This window comes from Nerophis ophidion, linkage group LG29 (assembly GCF_033978795.1).
Source record: "Nerophis ophidion isolate RoL-2023_Sa linkage group LG29, RoL_Noph_v1.0, whole genome shotgun sequence".
Classification (NCBI taxonomy): Eukaryota; Metazoa; Chordata; class Actinopteri; order Syngnathiformes; family Syngnathidae; genus Nerophis; species Nerophis ophidion.
In genome coordinates this window covers 3,710,386-3,727,575 of record NC_084639.1, presented here as the reverse complement: position 1 = coordinate 3,727,575, position 17,190 = coordinate 3,710,386, and the positions used below count along the sequence as shown (strand labels likewise).

The following is a 17,190-nucleotide window of genomic DNA, read 5'->3' as shown; positions in this document are numbered from 1 at the left end:
TTTCGCCCGCGCAGCGTGGGTGTCACGTGACGTTCTAAACACAGGTGCGTGCTTGTTTGCCGCAGTCGGGCATCGAGGACGGCGACATCTACGACGGCGCCTGGTGCGCCAACGAGCGCGACAGGAAGCAGTGGCTGGAGGTGGACGCCCTGCGCTTGACCCGCTTTACCGGCGTCATCCTGCAGGGGCGCAACTCTATCTGGAGGTGGGTCGCCACACGTCTGAAGCACTATTGTTGCCATGGTAACATGGCTCCGGTTTGGTTTTGTGTGACCGTCACAGCAAGATCCCTATTGATTTTGAGGGACGCTTGATGGAGATTTTAGAATAGCCAAGTATGGGTCATGCATAGGCCTTGATAGTGGGAATGTAGCGAGAAGTCGTAACACTCTTTTACCTCAAATGTCTCAGGCAAGGAGAAGGGGGAGAGGAGAAGAAGGGGGGTGGGTGAGAGGGATAGAAGAGGCGAAACTTCCGTAGTAGAATTAGATCAATTTGGGCAATGCGATTGAAAGGTTGTTGAATCTAGATTGGTCTCCCAAAGCTTTGGTAATAAAATATCAAAATAAGCAACTCTGCCTGGGATTCATTTATAATCAGCTTATTTGTCATCGAACCAACCTGGGAGGTGACCGGCAGAAGACTGGGTCCAACGCAACACGCTAAATCGGTTTCGTCCTGTTTGTTTTGTGCTGGAGCAAGAACACTATTGGTTTTGTTTGGGGTGGCAGACGTTGTATTCCTCAATGCAAGAAACAGAGTTTAAAAAAATGTTTTTGTAAAAGTTTTAGTTCAGTTTAGCAGCGTCCATTCAAAAGTCCAGAGAGGTAATTGCTCATTTAGCACGGCTTCAAAGAGTGTTGCCATGACAGATTTATGGCCCGGCATCAAAAACTTTTGAATGATCTCAGTTTTTATTTTAGCCGAACATTTTACCAAAACACATCGAGTCTAAATAACTCTCTTTTTTATACTTTTTGGCCCATTTTTTGGGCTTTGCAGTTTGGAATTGGCTTCGCTGCTGTAAGAAATATCCTTTTCCTTCCGTTTGGACCATTGCCAGGGTTTAAGTGTTGTCTGATCAAGAACCCTATTGGTTTTGAGACCAAATATGAACTACTGTCATACTTGCCAACCCTCCCGGATTTTCCGGGAGACTCCCGAAATTCAGCGCCTCTCCCGAAAACCTCCCAGCACAAATTTTCACCTGAAAAACCTCCAAAATTGAGGCGGAACTGGAGGCCACACCCCCTCCAGCTCCATGCAGACCTGAGTGACGTGTCAACAGCCTGTTTTCACGTCCGCTTTCCCACAACTTAAACAGAGTGCCTGCTCAATGACGTTATAACTGTAGAATGATCGAGAGCGAGTTCTTGGTTTCTTACGTGTTTTTTTTTTCCGGCAGTCTCATTAACGTCCTCCCAGCGCGGCGACAACACACAACAACAGCAGTCACGTTTCGTCTGCCGTAAACAGCAATGTTGTGACACTCTTAAACAGGACAATACTGCCATCTACTGTGCATGCAATGTGACAATAACATCTACGGCTTTTAGAGCAGTGGTTCTCAACCTTTTTTCAGTGATGTACCCCCTGTGAACATTTTTTTAATTCAAGTACCCCCTAATCAGAGCAAAGCATTTTTGGTTGAAAATAAAAAAGATAACAAAGTAAAATACAGCACTATATCATCAGTTTCTGATTCATTAAATTGTATAACAGTGCAAAATATTGCTCATTTGTAGTGGTCTTGAACTATTTGGGAAAACAGATATAAAAATAACTAAAAACTTGTTGAAAAATAACACAAGTGATTTAATTAGAAATGTAGTTGACCCCAAAGGGAATAAGCGGTAGAAAATGGATGGATGGATAGCTGTAAATATGCCCCGCCCCCACCTCCCAAAATCAGAGGTCTCAAGGTTGGCAAGTATGACTACTGTGTTAGGAGTAGCTGGGGTCATAGGTCATATGTCACCGCAGGTCTTCTTCAAGCTTACAGGTTGTTTTTGTTCTGCAACCTAGCAAGAATACTATTGATGTTTGCTTTGATTTAAGATGTTTAGTACGTGTCACCTGTGTTCCCAGGGATTATTCTGTCTGGTCAAAAACCCTATTTGTTTTGAGTAAAAGAAACCAATTGATTTTTGCCCCACGGTGTTGGGAGTGGCAAGGGGTCATTGGTCATGCTATCTCTCTTCCTGTCACCACAGATCTTCAAGTTTACAGGTTGTTTTTATTCTGCAACCGAGCAAGAATACTATTGATTTTTTTCAACAACATTTATTGAAGATGAGGTTTAAGGTTATATGGTCATTTAATTGTGTGCTGTCTGTGTTCCCGTCACCATTGGAAGGGATTATTCTGTGTCTGATCAAGAATTCTATTGCTTTTGAGTACAAGAAACCAATAGATTTTTGAGCAAAACCACTATTGATTCAGGGGGAGTAGCAGGGGTCAAAGGTTAAATGAGTGCGTGTCATCTGTGTCCGAGCAAGAACCCTGTTGATTTTGAGTGTCGTCCCAAATGTAGATGAAGTTTACTTGCCAAAATTCAGTACAAGAAACCCATTGCTATTGATCTTGAAACCACATCCCGAGTGAACTAATGGGTTTGAGGCGACGGTTGCTAACGGCGACGCCGGTGTTGCAGCTGGGACGTGGTCCACTCCTACAAGGTGCACCTCAGCAACGACTCGCTGGCGTGGACGCCATGCATGAACGGCTCAGAGGAGGCGGTAAGTTTCGCCGCCCCGCCCCCAACCTGCGCCACCGCGTCTCCGCCCTGCACCTCAACCTAAGCCACCACGTCTCTGTCTCCCTCCTAACCTGCGCCACTGCCCAGACCCCAACCTGTGCCATCGCGTCTGCGCCCCGCCCCCAACCTACACCACCGCGTCTCCTCCCTGCCCCCAACCTGCGCCACTTCCCCGCCCCCAACCTGCACCCCAACCTGTGCCATCGCGTTTGTCTCTCCCCTAACATCCGCCACTGCCCCGCCCCCAAAATGCACCCCAACCTGTGCCATCGCGTTTGTCTCTCCCCTAACCTCCGCCACTGCACCGCCCCCAACCTGCCCCACCGCGTCTCCTCCCCGCCCCCAGCCTGCGCCACTTCCCCGTCCCCAACCTGCACCCCAACCTGTGCCATCGCGTTTGTCTCTCCCCTAACCTCCGCCACTTCCCCGCCCCCAACCTGCACCCCAACCTGTGCCATCGCGTTTGTCTCTCCCCTAACCTCCGCCACTGCCCCGCCCCCAACCTGCCCCACCGCGTCTCTGTCTTGCCCCTAACCTCCGCCACTGCCCCGCTCCCAACCTGCCCCACCGCGTCTCTGTATTGCCCCTAACCTCCGCCACTGCCCCGCTCCCAACCTGCCCCACCATGTCTCTTTCTCGCCCCTAACCTGCGCCCTTGCCCCGCCCCAACCTGCGCCACCGCGTCTGACTTGCCCCTAACCTCCGCCACTGCCCCGCCCCCAACCTGCCCCACCACGTCTCTGTCTCGCCCCTAACCGCCGCCACTTCCCCGCCCCCAACCTGCACCCCAACCTGTGCCATCACGTATTTGTCTCGCCCCTAACCTCTGCCACTGTCCTGCCCCAACCTGTACCACCGCGTCAGTCTCGCCCCTAACCTGCGCCATTGCCCCGCCCCCAATCTGCGCCCCAACCTCCGCCACTGCCCCGCCCCCAACCTGCACCCCAACCTGTGCCATCACGTATTTGTCTCGCCCCTAACCTCTTCCACTGTCCTGCCCCAACCTGTACCACCGCGTCTGTCTCGCCCCTAACCTGCGCCATTGCCCCGCCCCCAATCTGCGCCACCGCGTCTCTGTCTCGCCCCAACCTCCGCCACTGCCCCGCCCCCAACCTGCCCCACCACGTCTCTGTCTCGCCCCTAACCTGCGCCACTTCCCCGCCCCCAACCTGCACCCCAACCTGTGCCATCACGTATTTGTCTCGCCCCTAACCTCCGCCACTGTCCTGCCACAACCTGTACCACCGCGTCTGTCTCGCCCCCAACCTCCGCCACTGCCCCGCCCCCAACCTGCCCCACCACGTCTCTGTCTCGCCCCTAACATGCGCCACTTCCCCGCCCCCAACCTGCACCCCAACCTGTGCCATCACGTATTTGTCTCGCCCCTAACCTCCGCCACTGTCCTGCCCCAACCTGTACCACCGCGTCTGTCTCGCCCCTAACCTGCGCCACTGCCCCGCCCCCAATCTGCGCCACCGCGTCTGTCTCGCCCCAACCTCCGCCACTGCCCCGCCCCCAACCTGTGCCACCGCGTCTCTGTCTCGCCCCTAACCTCCACCACTGCCCTGCCCCCAACCTGCGCCACCGCGTCTCTGTCTCGCCCCAACCTCCGCCACTGCCCCGCCCCCAACCTGCCCCACCACGTCTCTGTCTCGCCCCTAACCTGCGCCACTTCCCCGCCCCCAACCTGCACCCCAACCTGTGCCATCACGTATTTGTCTCGCCCCTAACCTCCGCCACTGTCCTGTACCACCGCGTCTGTCTCGCCCCTAACCTGCGCCACTGCCCCGCCCCCAACCTGCGCCACCGCGTCTGTCTCGCCCCTAACCTGCGCCATTGCCCCGCCCCCAACCTGCGCCACCGCGTCTCTGTCTCGCCCCTAACCTGCGCCACTTCCCCGCCCCCAACCTGCACCCCAACCTGTTCTACCGCGTATCCGCCCCACCCCTCCAACCTGCGCCACCGCGTCTCTGTTTCGCCCCTAAACTGCGCCACCGCTCCGCCCCAACCTGCGCCACCGCATCTCCGCCCTCCCCCCCAACCTGCGCTACTGTGTCTCTGCCCTGCACCCCAACCTGCACCACCGCGTCTCTGTCTCGCCCCTAACCTGCGCCACTTCCCCGCCCCCAACCTGCACCCCAACCTGTTCTACCGCGTATCCGCCCCACCCCTCCAACCTGCGCCACCGCGTCTCTGTTTCGCCCCTAAACTGCGCCACCGCTCCGCCCCAACCTGCGCCACCGCATCTCCGCCCTCCCCCCCAACCTGCGCTACTGTGTCTCTGCCCTGCACCCCAACCTGCACCACCGCGTCTCTGTCTCACCCCTAACCTGCGCCATCGCCCTGCCCCCAACCTGCGCCACCGCGTCTCCGTCTCGCACCCACGCAGGTCTTTGAAGGCAACACGGATGCGGAGACGCCTGTCCTGGCCCTCCTGGGGCACACAGGGTCCACGGTGGCGCGCTACATCCGCATCAACCCCCAGACGTGGTACCAGAACGGCACGCAGGGCAGCATTTGCCTGAGGGCAGAGGTGCTGGGCTGCGCGCTTCCAGGTAGGGGGTGGGGGAATTCCGGAGGGGGCGGGACCTTCACGCAGTGATGCACGCTCTCGTTGTCACGTAGACCCGCAGGCCGCGCATGCCGCGCACGCCCCCACAGACAAACTGGACTTCCGTCACCACGACTACAAAGACATGAGGAAGGTGAGATGCCGTTTTTGTCCCATGTGGTCCCGCCCCGGAAACAAACATTATGGGATGTTTCTTCGCAGCTGATGAGAGGGGTCAGCGAGGCGTGTCCCGACATCACGCGCGTCTACAGCATCGGGAAGAGCTACACGGGCCTCCAGCTGGTCGCCATGGAGATCTCAGATAACCCGGGAAAACACGAGCTGGGTGAGAATATTTGCATTATGTCACAAGAACTTTTAACAAGGATTTTTAGAAGCTTTTGCTGAAATCTAAGGTGGTAAACACTGTATGTAGCATTTCAAAATAAAATGACTTAAGAGTTGAATAGTTCAGTTATATTACATGTTTCACAAGAGCTCTTTAGAAGGATTTTTGGAAGTTTCTGCTTAAATCCAAAGTGGTGAAAACCGAATGTAGCATTTCAAAATAAAATAATTTAAGACTGGAATACTTCAGTTACATTACACATGTCACGGGAGCTCTTTAGAAGGATTTTTAGAAGCTTTTGCTGAACTCTAAGGCGGTAAATACTGAATCGTAGCATTTCAAAATAAAATTACTTAGGAAGACTGGATTACTTCAGTTACATTACATACAGTCGTGATCAGAAGTTGACATACTCGAGTAAAGAACATAATGTCATGGCTGTCTTGAGTTTCCAATCATTTCTACAAGTCTTATTTTTTGTAATAGTGATAGGAGCACATACTTGTTGGTCACAAAAAACATTCATGAAGTTTAGTTCTTTTATGAATTTATTATGGCTCTCCTGAAAATGTGAGCAAATCTACTGGGTCAAAAGTATACATACTGCAAAATACATTACTAATTTTGGTGATGTAGAAAAATTACAGACAAGTAAAATTAGCTTCATGGCCTCTTAATTTCATGTGAGTGGATATGATTGACGACACCTGTTGACTTCTCTGAGGCCATTTAAATAGGGTCATGTGATGCCGTCATTAGACTGTTACAAACGTGACAATGGGAAAGTCAAAGGAACTCAGCACAGTTCTGAAAAAATGAATCATTGACTTGAACAAGTCAGGAAAGTCACTTGGAGCCATTTCAAAGCAGCTTAAGGTTCCAATAGCAACTGCGCAGACAATAAGTAAATATAAAGTGCATGGCACAGTTTTGTCACTGCCACGATCAGGAAGAAAACGCAAGCCATCACCTGCTGCTGAGAGAAAATTGGTCAGGATGATCAAGACTCAACTGAAAACCAGCAAAAAGCAGGTCTACAATGAATCTGAAGCTGCTGGAACACAGGTGTCAGTGTCCACAGTCAACCGTGTTTTGCATCGCCATGGACTGAGAGGCTACCGTGCAAGAAGGAAGCCCTTGTTCCAGAAGCCACACCTTAAGACCGGGCTAAAGTTTGCTACTGATCACATGGACAAAGATAAGACCTTCTGGAGTAAAGTTCTGCGGTCAGATGAAACAAAAATTGAGCTGTTTGGCCACAATATGTCTGGAGGAGGCAGCACGGTGGAAGAGGCGTTAGTGCGTCTGCCTCACAATACGAAGGTCCTGAGTAGTCCTGAGTTCAATCCCGGGCTCGGGATCTTTCTCCGTGGAGTTTGCATGTTCTCCCCGTGACTGTGTGGGTTCCCTCCAGCTTCCTCCCACCTCCAAAGACATGCACCTGGGGATAGGCCCCTCCCACCTCCAAAGACATGCACCTGGGGATAGGTTGATTGGCAACACTAAATGGTCCCTAGTGTGTGAATGTTGTCTGTCTATCTGCGTTGGCTCTGTGATGAGGTGGCGACTTGTCCAGGGTGTACGCCACCTTCCGCCCGAATGTAGCTGAGATAGGCTCCAACTACCCCGGAGGTAATAAGCGGTAGAAAATGGATGGATGGATGTTTGGAGGAGGAAAGGTGAGGCCTTTAATCGCAGGTACACCACACCTACCGTCAAGCATGGTGGTGGTAGTATTATGTTCTGGGGCTGTTTTGCTGCCAATGGAACTAGTGCTTTACAGAGAGTAAATGGGACAATGAAAAAGGAGAATTACCTCCAAATTCATCAGCCCGGAGGTCGGGTGTTGGGCGCAGTTGTGTGTTCCAACAGGACAATGAGCCCAAACACACGTCAGAAGTGGTAAAGGAATGGCTAAATCAGGCTAGAATAAAATTTTAGAACGGCCTTCCCAAAGTCCTGACTTGAACGTGTGGACAATACTGAAGAAACAAGTCCATGTCAGAAAAAACAACAAATTTAGCTGAACTGCACCAACTTTGTCAAGAGGAGTGGTTTAAAAATTCAAGCAGAAGCTTGTGGATGGCTACCAAATGTCAGAGTTAGTTGTTGACAAACCCCAAGATGCAGAGATGGAGGCAGGCATGGAGTGACAAAACATGATGTAATATAAAATACTAGAACAAAAGCAAACAAAGGGTACCAACAAAAAGCGCGCATGTGGGCGGATAACAAACATTAAGGCCTAGCGTGGAAGCTAGCAGTTATCTAGCAGGAAATTCGAAGTCGTACTTATAATAAGAAAACAAAATGCATCAGGGAACAAAAGACAGTAAGCTAAAAACATCAAACTAAATATAGCTTACCGCAACGCTGCATTGTCACGACAAGATACGACACGACAGGTAGCAATGACAAGAGCAACAAGAAGTGAAGTGAATTATATTTATATAGCGCGTTTCTCTAGTGATTCAAAGCACTTTACATAGTGAAACCCAATATCTAAGTTACATTTAAACCAGTGTGGGTGGCACTGGGAGCAGGTGGGTAAAGTGTCTTGCCCAAGGACACAACGACAGTGACTAGGATGGCGGAAGCGGGAATCGAACCTGCAACCCTCAAGTTGCTGGCACGGCCACTCTACCAACCGAGCTATACCGCCCGTGGCATCGACAAATCAATAATCCAGCACTGACTGGTAAAATAGGAGCGGGCTGATTGACACCAGGTGTGGCCAGGTGCCAATCAGCTGCAGCTGAGTGGAAAACCGTGCACAGGGAAAAAAACAGGAAACAGACAAAATAAGAGCACTTGACAAGAACTAAAGACAGGAAATACTAAACACACACAGAGGAAAAACTAAAACACAAACAGTCAGTGGCAAGCCTGACACTAAAAGCGCCTTATTGCAGTGAAACTTGCCAAGGATACTTTTGACCCAGCACATTTGCTCACATTTTCAGTAGACCCACGATAAATTCATAAAAGAAGCAAACTTCATGAATGTTTTGTGTGAGCAACAAGTATGTGCTCCAATCACTCTTATCACACTAAAATAAGACTTGTAGAAATGACTGGAAACTCATTATCTCTTATCTTCTTTACAAGTGTATGTAAACTTTTGACCACGACTGTATGTCAGAACAGCTCTTTAGAAGGATTTCTAGAAGCTGTTGTAGAAATGTGGGCAGGTGACAACAGCAGAAGAGCAAACTTCCTGCAGCATGTGTGTATTATGTCACAAGAGATATTGGAGAAAAGGTGCCAGGACAGAAGAGACTTTGTGTCACGGCGAATCTCGCTGTGAGGGTCCCTCCTGTCTCCGAACAGGACGTAGCGGCGTGCCATTCCAGCTGGGTTTACTCTCGACTTGTACAAATGTTTTCTTTGGCCTCCTCGGCTGCGCCCGCACTGCAAAACACGCCAGGAGGATTTCCCGCCTTTGGCGACGGAGGCAGCGTCCTTTAAGTGCTGCTTTAATGCACGCACCGAACAAGACGTCCACTCAAGTCCTCCAGGCAGGAGATAGAAAAGGCGCCTTTTATTTCGGGTGATTGGGATTATTCTGGAAGGTCACGCCGGCTGGGAATTCCATACGATGTTTGGCGAGACGTTAGACGACACTTTAGGAAGGGGGGAGGAGCTGGAATGTGTCCTCATAAAGACTTTTAAAGAGCATGTGTGACATTTCTGAGCTCCTGAAAGAAGTTAACGCATTTTACAGAATATGGGATATAAGCCACACCCACAACTATTTAGAAGAATACAATATTTTCCCATATACATATATATACGTTGTGAAATTAGTTATTTACACACATTTTTGGTTTATTTACATACTTTAATTGTTTCCAAACGGTGTCTGTAACAGGGCAGTAAAATGGCTGATTAAACAAAACAGAAGTCATTAGACAAACTACGGGATATAAGCCACACCCGCAACTATTTAGAAGAATACAATATTTTCCCATATATATATATACGTTGTGAAATTAGTTATTTACACACATTTTTGGTTTATTTACATACTTTGTTTCCAAACGGTGTCTGTAACAGGGCAGGAAAACGGCTGATTAAACAAAACAGAAGTCATTTGACAAACTACGGGATATAAGCCACACCCACAACTATTTAAAAGAATACAATATTTTCCCATATATATATATATATATATATACGTTGTGAAATTTGTTATTTACACACATTTTTGGTTTATTTACATACTTTAATTGTTTCCAAACGGTGTCTGTAACAGGGCAGGAAGACGGCTGATTAAACAAAACAGAAGTCATTTGACAAACTACGGGATATAAGCCACACCCACAACTATTTAGAAGAATGCAATATTTTCCCATATATATATATATAAGTTGTGAAATTAGTTATTTACACACATTTTTGGTTTATTTACATACTTTAATTATTTCCAAACGGTGTCTGTAACAGGGCAGTAAAACGGCTGAGCAAACAAAACAGAAGTCATCGCCATGGACCCACTCGCTGTGGAAGCTTGCTGTCCAATCAGCTAAACAGATTCAATAAATCCATGGTGACGTTTTGGTGAATTTACTGAAACAATACAAAAATAATGCCATTGTTAGGTAATGATACTAACACAGACACTCATAAACATCTTGGCATATTAGCTAATGCTGAGAGTCCAGTCCATAGTGGATCTAACATAATAATGTGAGAGTCCAGTCCATAGTGGATCTAACATAATAGTGTGAGAGTCCAGTCCATAGTGGATCTAGTTAATAATGTGAGAGTCCAGTCCATAGTGGATCTAACATAATAGTGTGAGTCCAGTCCATAATGGATCTAACATAATATTGTGAGAGTCCAGTCCGTAGTGGATCTAACATAATAGTGTGAGAGTCCAGTCCATAGTGGATCTAGTTAATAATGTGAGAGTCCAGTCCATAGTGGATCTAACATAATAGTGTGAGTCCAGTCCATAGTGGATCTAACATAATATTGTGAGAGTCCAGTCCGTAGTGGATCTAACATAATAATGTGAGAGTCCAGTCCATAGTGGATTTAACATAATAGTGAGAGTCCAGTCCATAGTGGATCTAACATAATAGTGAGAGTCCAGTCCATAGTGGATCTAACATAATATTGTGAGAGTCCAGTCCATAGTGGATCTAACATAATATTGTGAGAGTCCAGTCCATAGTAGATCTAACATAATAGTGAGAGTCCAGTCCACAGTGGATGTAACATAATAGTGAGAGTCCAGTCCATAGTGGATCTGCCATAATATTGTGAGAGTCCAGTCCGTAGTGGATTTAACATAAAGTGTGAGAGTCCAGTCCATAGTGGATCTAACATAATAATGTGAGAGTCCAGTCCGTAGTGGATTTAACATAGTGAGAGTCCAGTCCATAGTGGATCTGCCATAATATTGTGAGAGTCCAGTCCATAGTGGATCTAACATAATAATGTGAGAGTCCAGTCTATAGTGGATCTAACAATATTGTGAGAGTCCAGTCCGTAGTGGATTTAACATAGTGAGAGTCCAGTCCATAGTGGATCTGCCATAATATTGTGAGAGTCCAGTCCGTAGTGGATTTAACATAAAGTGTGAGAGTCCAGTCCATAGTGGATCTAACATAAAGTGTGAGAGTCCAGTCCAAGGTGGATCTAACATAATATCTTGAGAGTCCAGTCCGTAGTGGATCTGCCATAATATTGTGAGAGTCCAGTCCGTAGTGGATTTAACATAGTGAGAGTCCAGTCCGTAGTGGATTTAACATAAAGTGTGAGAGTCCAGTCCATAGTGGATCTAACATAAAGTGTGAGAGTCCAGTCCATAGTGGATCTAACATAATATCTTGAGAGTCCAGTCCGTAGTGGATCTGCCATAATATTGTGAGAGTCCAGTCCGTAGTGGATTTAACATAGTGAGAGTCCAGTCCATAGTGGATCTAACATAATATTGTGAGAGTCCAGTCCGTAATGGATCTAACATAATAATGTGAGAGTCCAGTCCCTAGTGGATCTAGTTAATGGTGTGAGAGTCCAGTCCATAGTGGATCTAACATAAAGTGTGAGAGTCCAGTCCGTAGTGGATCTAACATAATAGTGAGAGTCCAGTTCGTAGTGGATCTAACATAATAGTGAGAGTCCAGTCCATAGTGGATCTAACATAATAGTGAAACTTCAGTCCATAGTGGATCTAGTTAATAGTGTGAGAGTCCAGTCCATAGTGGATCTAGTTAATAGTGTGATTCCAGTCCATAGTGGATCTAGTTAATAGTGTGAGAGTCCAGTCCATAGTGGATCTAGTTAATAGTGTGATTCCAGTCCATAGTGGATCTAGTTAATAGTGTGAGAGTCCAGTCCATAGTGGATCTAACATAATATTGTGAGAGTCCAGTCCGTAGTGGATCTAACATAATAATGTGAGAGTCCAGTCCATAGTGGATCTAGTTAATAGTGTGAGAGTCCAGTCCATAGTGGATCTAACATAAAGTGTGAGAGTCCAGTCCATAGTGGATCTAACATAATAGTGAGAGTCCAGTCCGTAGTTGATCTAACATAATAGTGAGAGTCCAGTCCATAGTGGATCTAACATAATATTGTGAGAGTCCAGTCCATAGTGGATCTAGTTAATAGTGTGAGAGTCCAGTCCATAGTGGGGCCAGCAGGAGATCCTTTTCAGTGGAGACAGGTCAGCAGCGCAGAGACGTCCCCAACTGAGGCACAGATGATTGGTCCACCCTGGTTCCAGACTTACCCCTCGGAAACCAAAGTCTTTGGGTTCCGGGGGGAGTATGGTTGCAAAGCTGAAACTGAAAGGAATTGACAGAAGGGCACCAGCAGCAGGAGTGGAGCCTGCAACACGGGGAACCTTACCCGGCCCGGACACGGAAAGGATTGACAGACTGATTGCTTTTTCTTCTCGTCTTTTGCTTCCGCAGGAGAACCCGAATTCCGCTACGTGGCCGGGATGCACGGGAACGAGGTCCTGGGCCGGGAGCTGCTTCTCAGCCTGATGCAGTACATGTGCCGGGAGTACAAGAAGGGCAACCAGCGCGTGGTGCGTCTGGTCCAGGAGACGCGCATCCATCTCCTGCCCTCCATGAACCCCGACGGCTACCAGATGGCCTTCAAAAAGGTTTCCCTCCGCCGCCGTCCTCCACCAATCGTGGAAAAACCGCAACATAACGTCCTGCTTCCTGCAGGGCTCGGAGCTGTCCGGCTGGGCTCTGGGTCGGTACAGTTACGAGGGCATCGACATGAACCACAACTTCGCTGACCTCAACTCCGTCATGTGGACCGCCATAGAACTGGAGACGGACCGCTCCAAACTCATCAACCACTACTTCCCCATCCCCGAGCAGTACGCCTCCGAGGACGCCTTCGTACGTCTGGTCTCCTGCACCGCTTGTTTGGAAGTCCGGCCGAGGACTAACCGCTGCCTCTAGGTGGCGTCGGAGACCCGCGCCGTCATCGACTGGATGCAGGACATCCCCTTTGTTCTCGGCGCCAACCTGCACGGAGGGGAGCTGGTGGTCACGTACCCGTTTGACATGACCCGCGACTGGGCGCCCCGGGAGCACACGCCCACCCCCGACCACAGCTTCTTCCGCTGGCTGGCCACCGCCTACGCCAGCACCAATCAGGTGAGTCCTCGACTTCCTCATATCGTCAGATTCTGGAACACATTATTGGCTCGGTGGCCTTGTGGTTAGAGTGTCCGCCCCAAGATCGGTAGGTCGTTAGTTCAAGCCCCGGCCGAGTCATACAAACCCCGTTTCCATATGAGTTGGGAAATTGTGTTAGATGTAAATATAAACAGAATACAATGATTTGCAAATCCTTTTCAACCCATATTCAGTTGAATATGCTACAAAGACAACATATTTGATGTTCAAACTCATACACATTTTTTTGCAAATAATCATTAACTTTAGAATTTGATACCAGCAAATTCTAAAGTTGGGAAAGGTGGCAATAAATACTGATAAAGTAGAGGAATACTTATCAAACACTTATGCGGCGTGGCGCAGTGGGAGAGTGGCCGTTCGCAACCCGAGGGTCACTGGTTCAAATCCCACCTAGAACCAACCTCGTCACGTCCGTTGTGTCCTGAGCAAGACACTTCACCCTTGCTCCTGATGGGTGCTGGTTGGCGCCTTGCATGGCAGCTCCCTCCATCAGTGTGTGAATGTGTGTGTGAATGGGTAAATGTGGAAGTAGTGTCAAAGCGCTTTGAGTACCTTGAAGGTAGAAAAGCGCTATACAAGTACAACCCATTTATTTAACCCATTTATTTGGAACATCCCACAGGTGATACTGATAAAGTTGAGAAATGCTCATCAAACACTTATTTGGAACATCCCACAGGTGTGCAGGCTAATTGGGAACAGGTGGGTGCCATGATTGGGTATAAAAACAGCTTCCATGAAATGCTCAGTCTTTCACAAACAAGGATGGGGTGAAGGTCATCCACTTTGTATACAAATTGTCGAAAAGTTTTAGAACAACATTTCTTAACGACTTACTGCAAGGAATTTAGAGATTTTACCATCTACGGTCCGTAAAATCATCAAAAGGTTCAGAGAATCTGGAGAAATCGCTGCACGTAAGCGATGATATTACGGACCTTTGATCCCTCAGGCGGTACTGCATCAAAAACCAACATCAGTGTGTGAAGGATATTACCACATGGGCTCAGGAACACTTCATAAAACCACTGTCAGTAACTACTGTTGGTCACTACATCTGGAGGTGCAAGTTAAAACTACTATGCAAAGCAAAACCCATTTATCAACAACACCCAGAAACGCCGCCGGCTTGGCTGGGCCCGAGCTCATCTAAGATGGACTGATGCAAAGTGGAAAAGTGTCCTGTGGTCTGACGAGTCCACATTTCAAATTATATTTGGAAACTGTGGACGTGGTGTCCTCCGGAACAAAGAGGAAAATAACCATCCGGATTGTTAGACGCAAAGTTCAAAAGCCAGCATCTGTGATGGTATGGGGGTGCATTAGTGGCCAAGGCATGGGTAACTTACACATCTGTGAAGGCACCATTAATGCTGAATGGTCAATACAGGTTTTGGAGCAACATATGTTGCCATCCAAGCAACGTTATCATGGATGCCCCTGCTTATTTCAGCAAGACAATGCCAAGGCTGAAGACTGAAGCTCTACATAAAACAAGAATGGGAAAAAATTCCACTTTCAAAGTTTCAACAATTAGTTTCCTCACTTCCCAAACGTTTGAGTGTTGTTAAAAGAAAAGGTGATGTAACACAGGGGTGAACATGCCCTTTCCCAACTACTTTGGCAGTCATGAAATTCTAAGTTAATTATTATTTGCAAAAAAAATATAAAGTTTATCAGTTTGAACATCAAATATGTTGTCTTTGTTGTGCATTCAACTGAATATGGCTTGAAAAGGATTTGCAAATCATTGTATTCTGTTTATATTTACATCTAACACAATTTCCCAACTCATATGGAAACGGGGTTTGTACCAAAGACTATAAAAATGGGAGCCATTACCTCCCTGCTTGGCGCTCAGCATCAACATTAGGAATAGGGTTAAATCACCCAAAATACTTCATGAGCGCGGCCACCGCTGCTGCTCACTGCTCCCCTCATCTCCCAGGGGGGTTGAAACAATGGGTTGGTTGAAATGCAGAGGGTAATTTACTTTAACATAACCCGTCAAGAAAACAAAAATATGACCGGAAGTAGACTCGACCAAAGGCTGATGGGTTGCCACGTGGGAAAAGATGGGGTACTATGTAACCAGGGAAAAAAACCTCAGCAAACATAAGCACACCTTACGACATACAACTCGAGACTTGCAATGGCGGCCAACCGCTGCCGCAGCCAGAAACCGCGCAGCTCCGTGGGTGGCGTGCACAAGGGGTGAAGGATAGGGGGAGGCTGCCTGGGGGTTCGTGTAGTGTGTGTCCGTAAGCCTGTGGCATCGCTTCGTCTGGCATCAGCGGGTCGCTATGGAGACTGGTCAAAAGTCCACAATCACCACGTTTGATTGTCCCACTCTCCCTTGTGGAGGGGGTCCGGTCCGATCCGGTGGCCATGTACTGCTTGCCTGTGTATCGGCTGGGGACATCTCTGCGATGCTGATCCGCCTCCGCTTGGGATGGTTTCCTGCTGGCTCCGCTGTGAACGGGACTCTCGCTGCTGTGTTGGATCCGCTTTGGACTGGACTCTCGCGACTGTGTTGGATCCATTGTGGATTGAACTTTCACAGTATCATGTTAGACCCGCTCGACATCCATTGCTTTCCTCCTCTCCAAGGTTCTCATAGTCATCATTGTCACCGACGTCCCACTGGGTGTGAGTTTTCCTTGCGTGGGCCTACCGCGGATGTCGTGGTGGTTTGTGCAGCCCTTTGAGACACTAGTGATTTAGGGCTATATAAGTAAACATTGATTGATTGATTGAATGATTGAAACTTTTATTAGTAGATTGCACAGTACATATTCCGTAAAATTGACCACTAAATGGTAACACCCGAATAAGTTTTCAACTTGTTTAAGTCGGGGTCCACGTAAATCAATCCATGACCGGGGCGCAGATGGGGCTCGAAATGCAGATTAGGATGTTTCGATTTTGGCAAGTAGATGCATTCCGATGCTTGCCTACTATAACAGTACGTTCCGGACCCCTCAAATTGATCATAATCTTGCCTTGCAGAGCGGAAAGCTTCTCCGAGATGTTTTCCAGTTTTAGATTTAGCTCAGAAATCGACACGGTCTGATAGCCTAAAGCCCTGCGCATCCTGTCAATCATGACAAGCAGCTCGAACGGATAGGTTTAAGTCTTCAACGGAAGGAATCGCCAGCAGTTAAACTTTCCCTTGAGTTGACCCGAGTTTCTCGTCCAGAAAACCTTGTCCGTTGCGTCGAGAGACGAGTCAGGCAAGTCCAGGTTTTATATTTGCAGAACAGTGCGGGGAAAAGCTCCAACAAAGTTGAGAGGAAGACGCAAAGATGAGGGAGAGTGAAGGGGAAGTGTCCGCTTTATTGAGAGCAAGCAAGCAAGTTGATCGTGTTCAGTTTTGTCCAAGTGTAAAAAGAAGTGAAGCAGTGTTAAAGTATCCGATTTTAGCTGTAAACTTCATGTAACTTGTCGTTCCCGTGACTACAAATGCGGTACGGCGGTTTTAGCTCTGAAATGTCGCGCTTTAGTTTGGCAGCAACCGAGTCGGCCTTGCATGCATTGACATGATGCACCTGTGCAGGTGATGTCCAACCCTGACCGCAGGCCATGCCACAACAAGGACTTCATCAGGTACAACAACATCATCAACGGTGCCGCCTGGCACAACGTACCCGGAAGTAAGTCCAAGAATTCAATTACCTTTTTTTTTTTTTTTTTTTCAGCCCCTATTTGTAATGTGCAGAACACATGTGAGTCTCAACTTGCAAGTACGGAGCACTTTGAAAGTATATTTTGGAAGCCTTTGGCAAAGTCCCAGCTGGCAGAATATAAGAATAACCCAGCAAATAGTATTGTGGTGTGGAATATTGAAGTCATAGCA

At 48.0% G+C, this 17,190-nt stretch overlaps 1 protein-coding gene across 1 annotated transcript in view; it reads left to right on the top strand.

Moving 5' to 3' along the window:
- The window catches only part of LOC133546258 (probable carboxypeptidase X1), a 31,936-nt gene that overhangs the window by 7,082 nt on the left and 7,664 nt on the right, over positions 1-17,190 (top strand). The window contains exons 4-12 of the mRNA XM_061892171.1: positions 66-205; positions 2,654-2,738; positions 5,148-5,313; positions 5,384-5,463; positions 5,532-5,655; positions 12,585-12,781; positions 12,849-13,028; positions 13,092-13,289; positions 16,891-16,987. Coding sequence (XP_061748155.1) covers positions 66-205; positions 2,654-2,738; positions 5,148-5,313; positions 5,384-5,463; positions 5,532-5,655; positions 12,585-12,781; positions 12,849-13,028; positions 13,092-13,289; positions 16,891-16,987 — 1,267 coding nt within the window. The remainder of the gene's footprint in view (positions 1-65; positions 206-2,653; positions 2,739-5,147; positions 5,314-5,383; positions 5,464-5,531; positions 5,656-12,584; positions 12,782-12,848; positions 13,029-13,091; positions 13,290-16,890; positions 16,988-17,190) is intronic.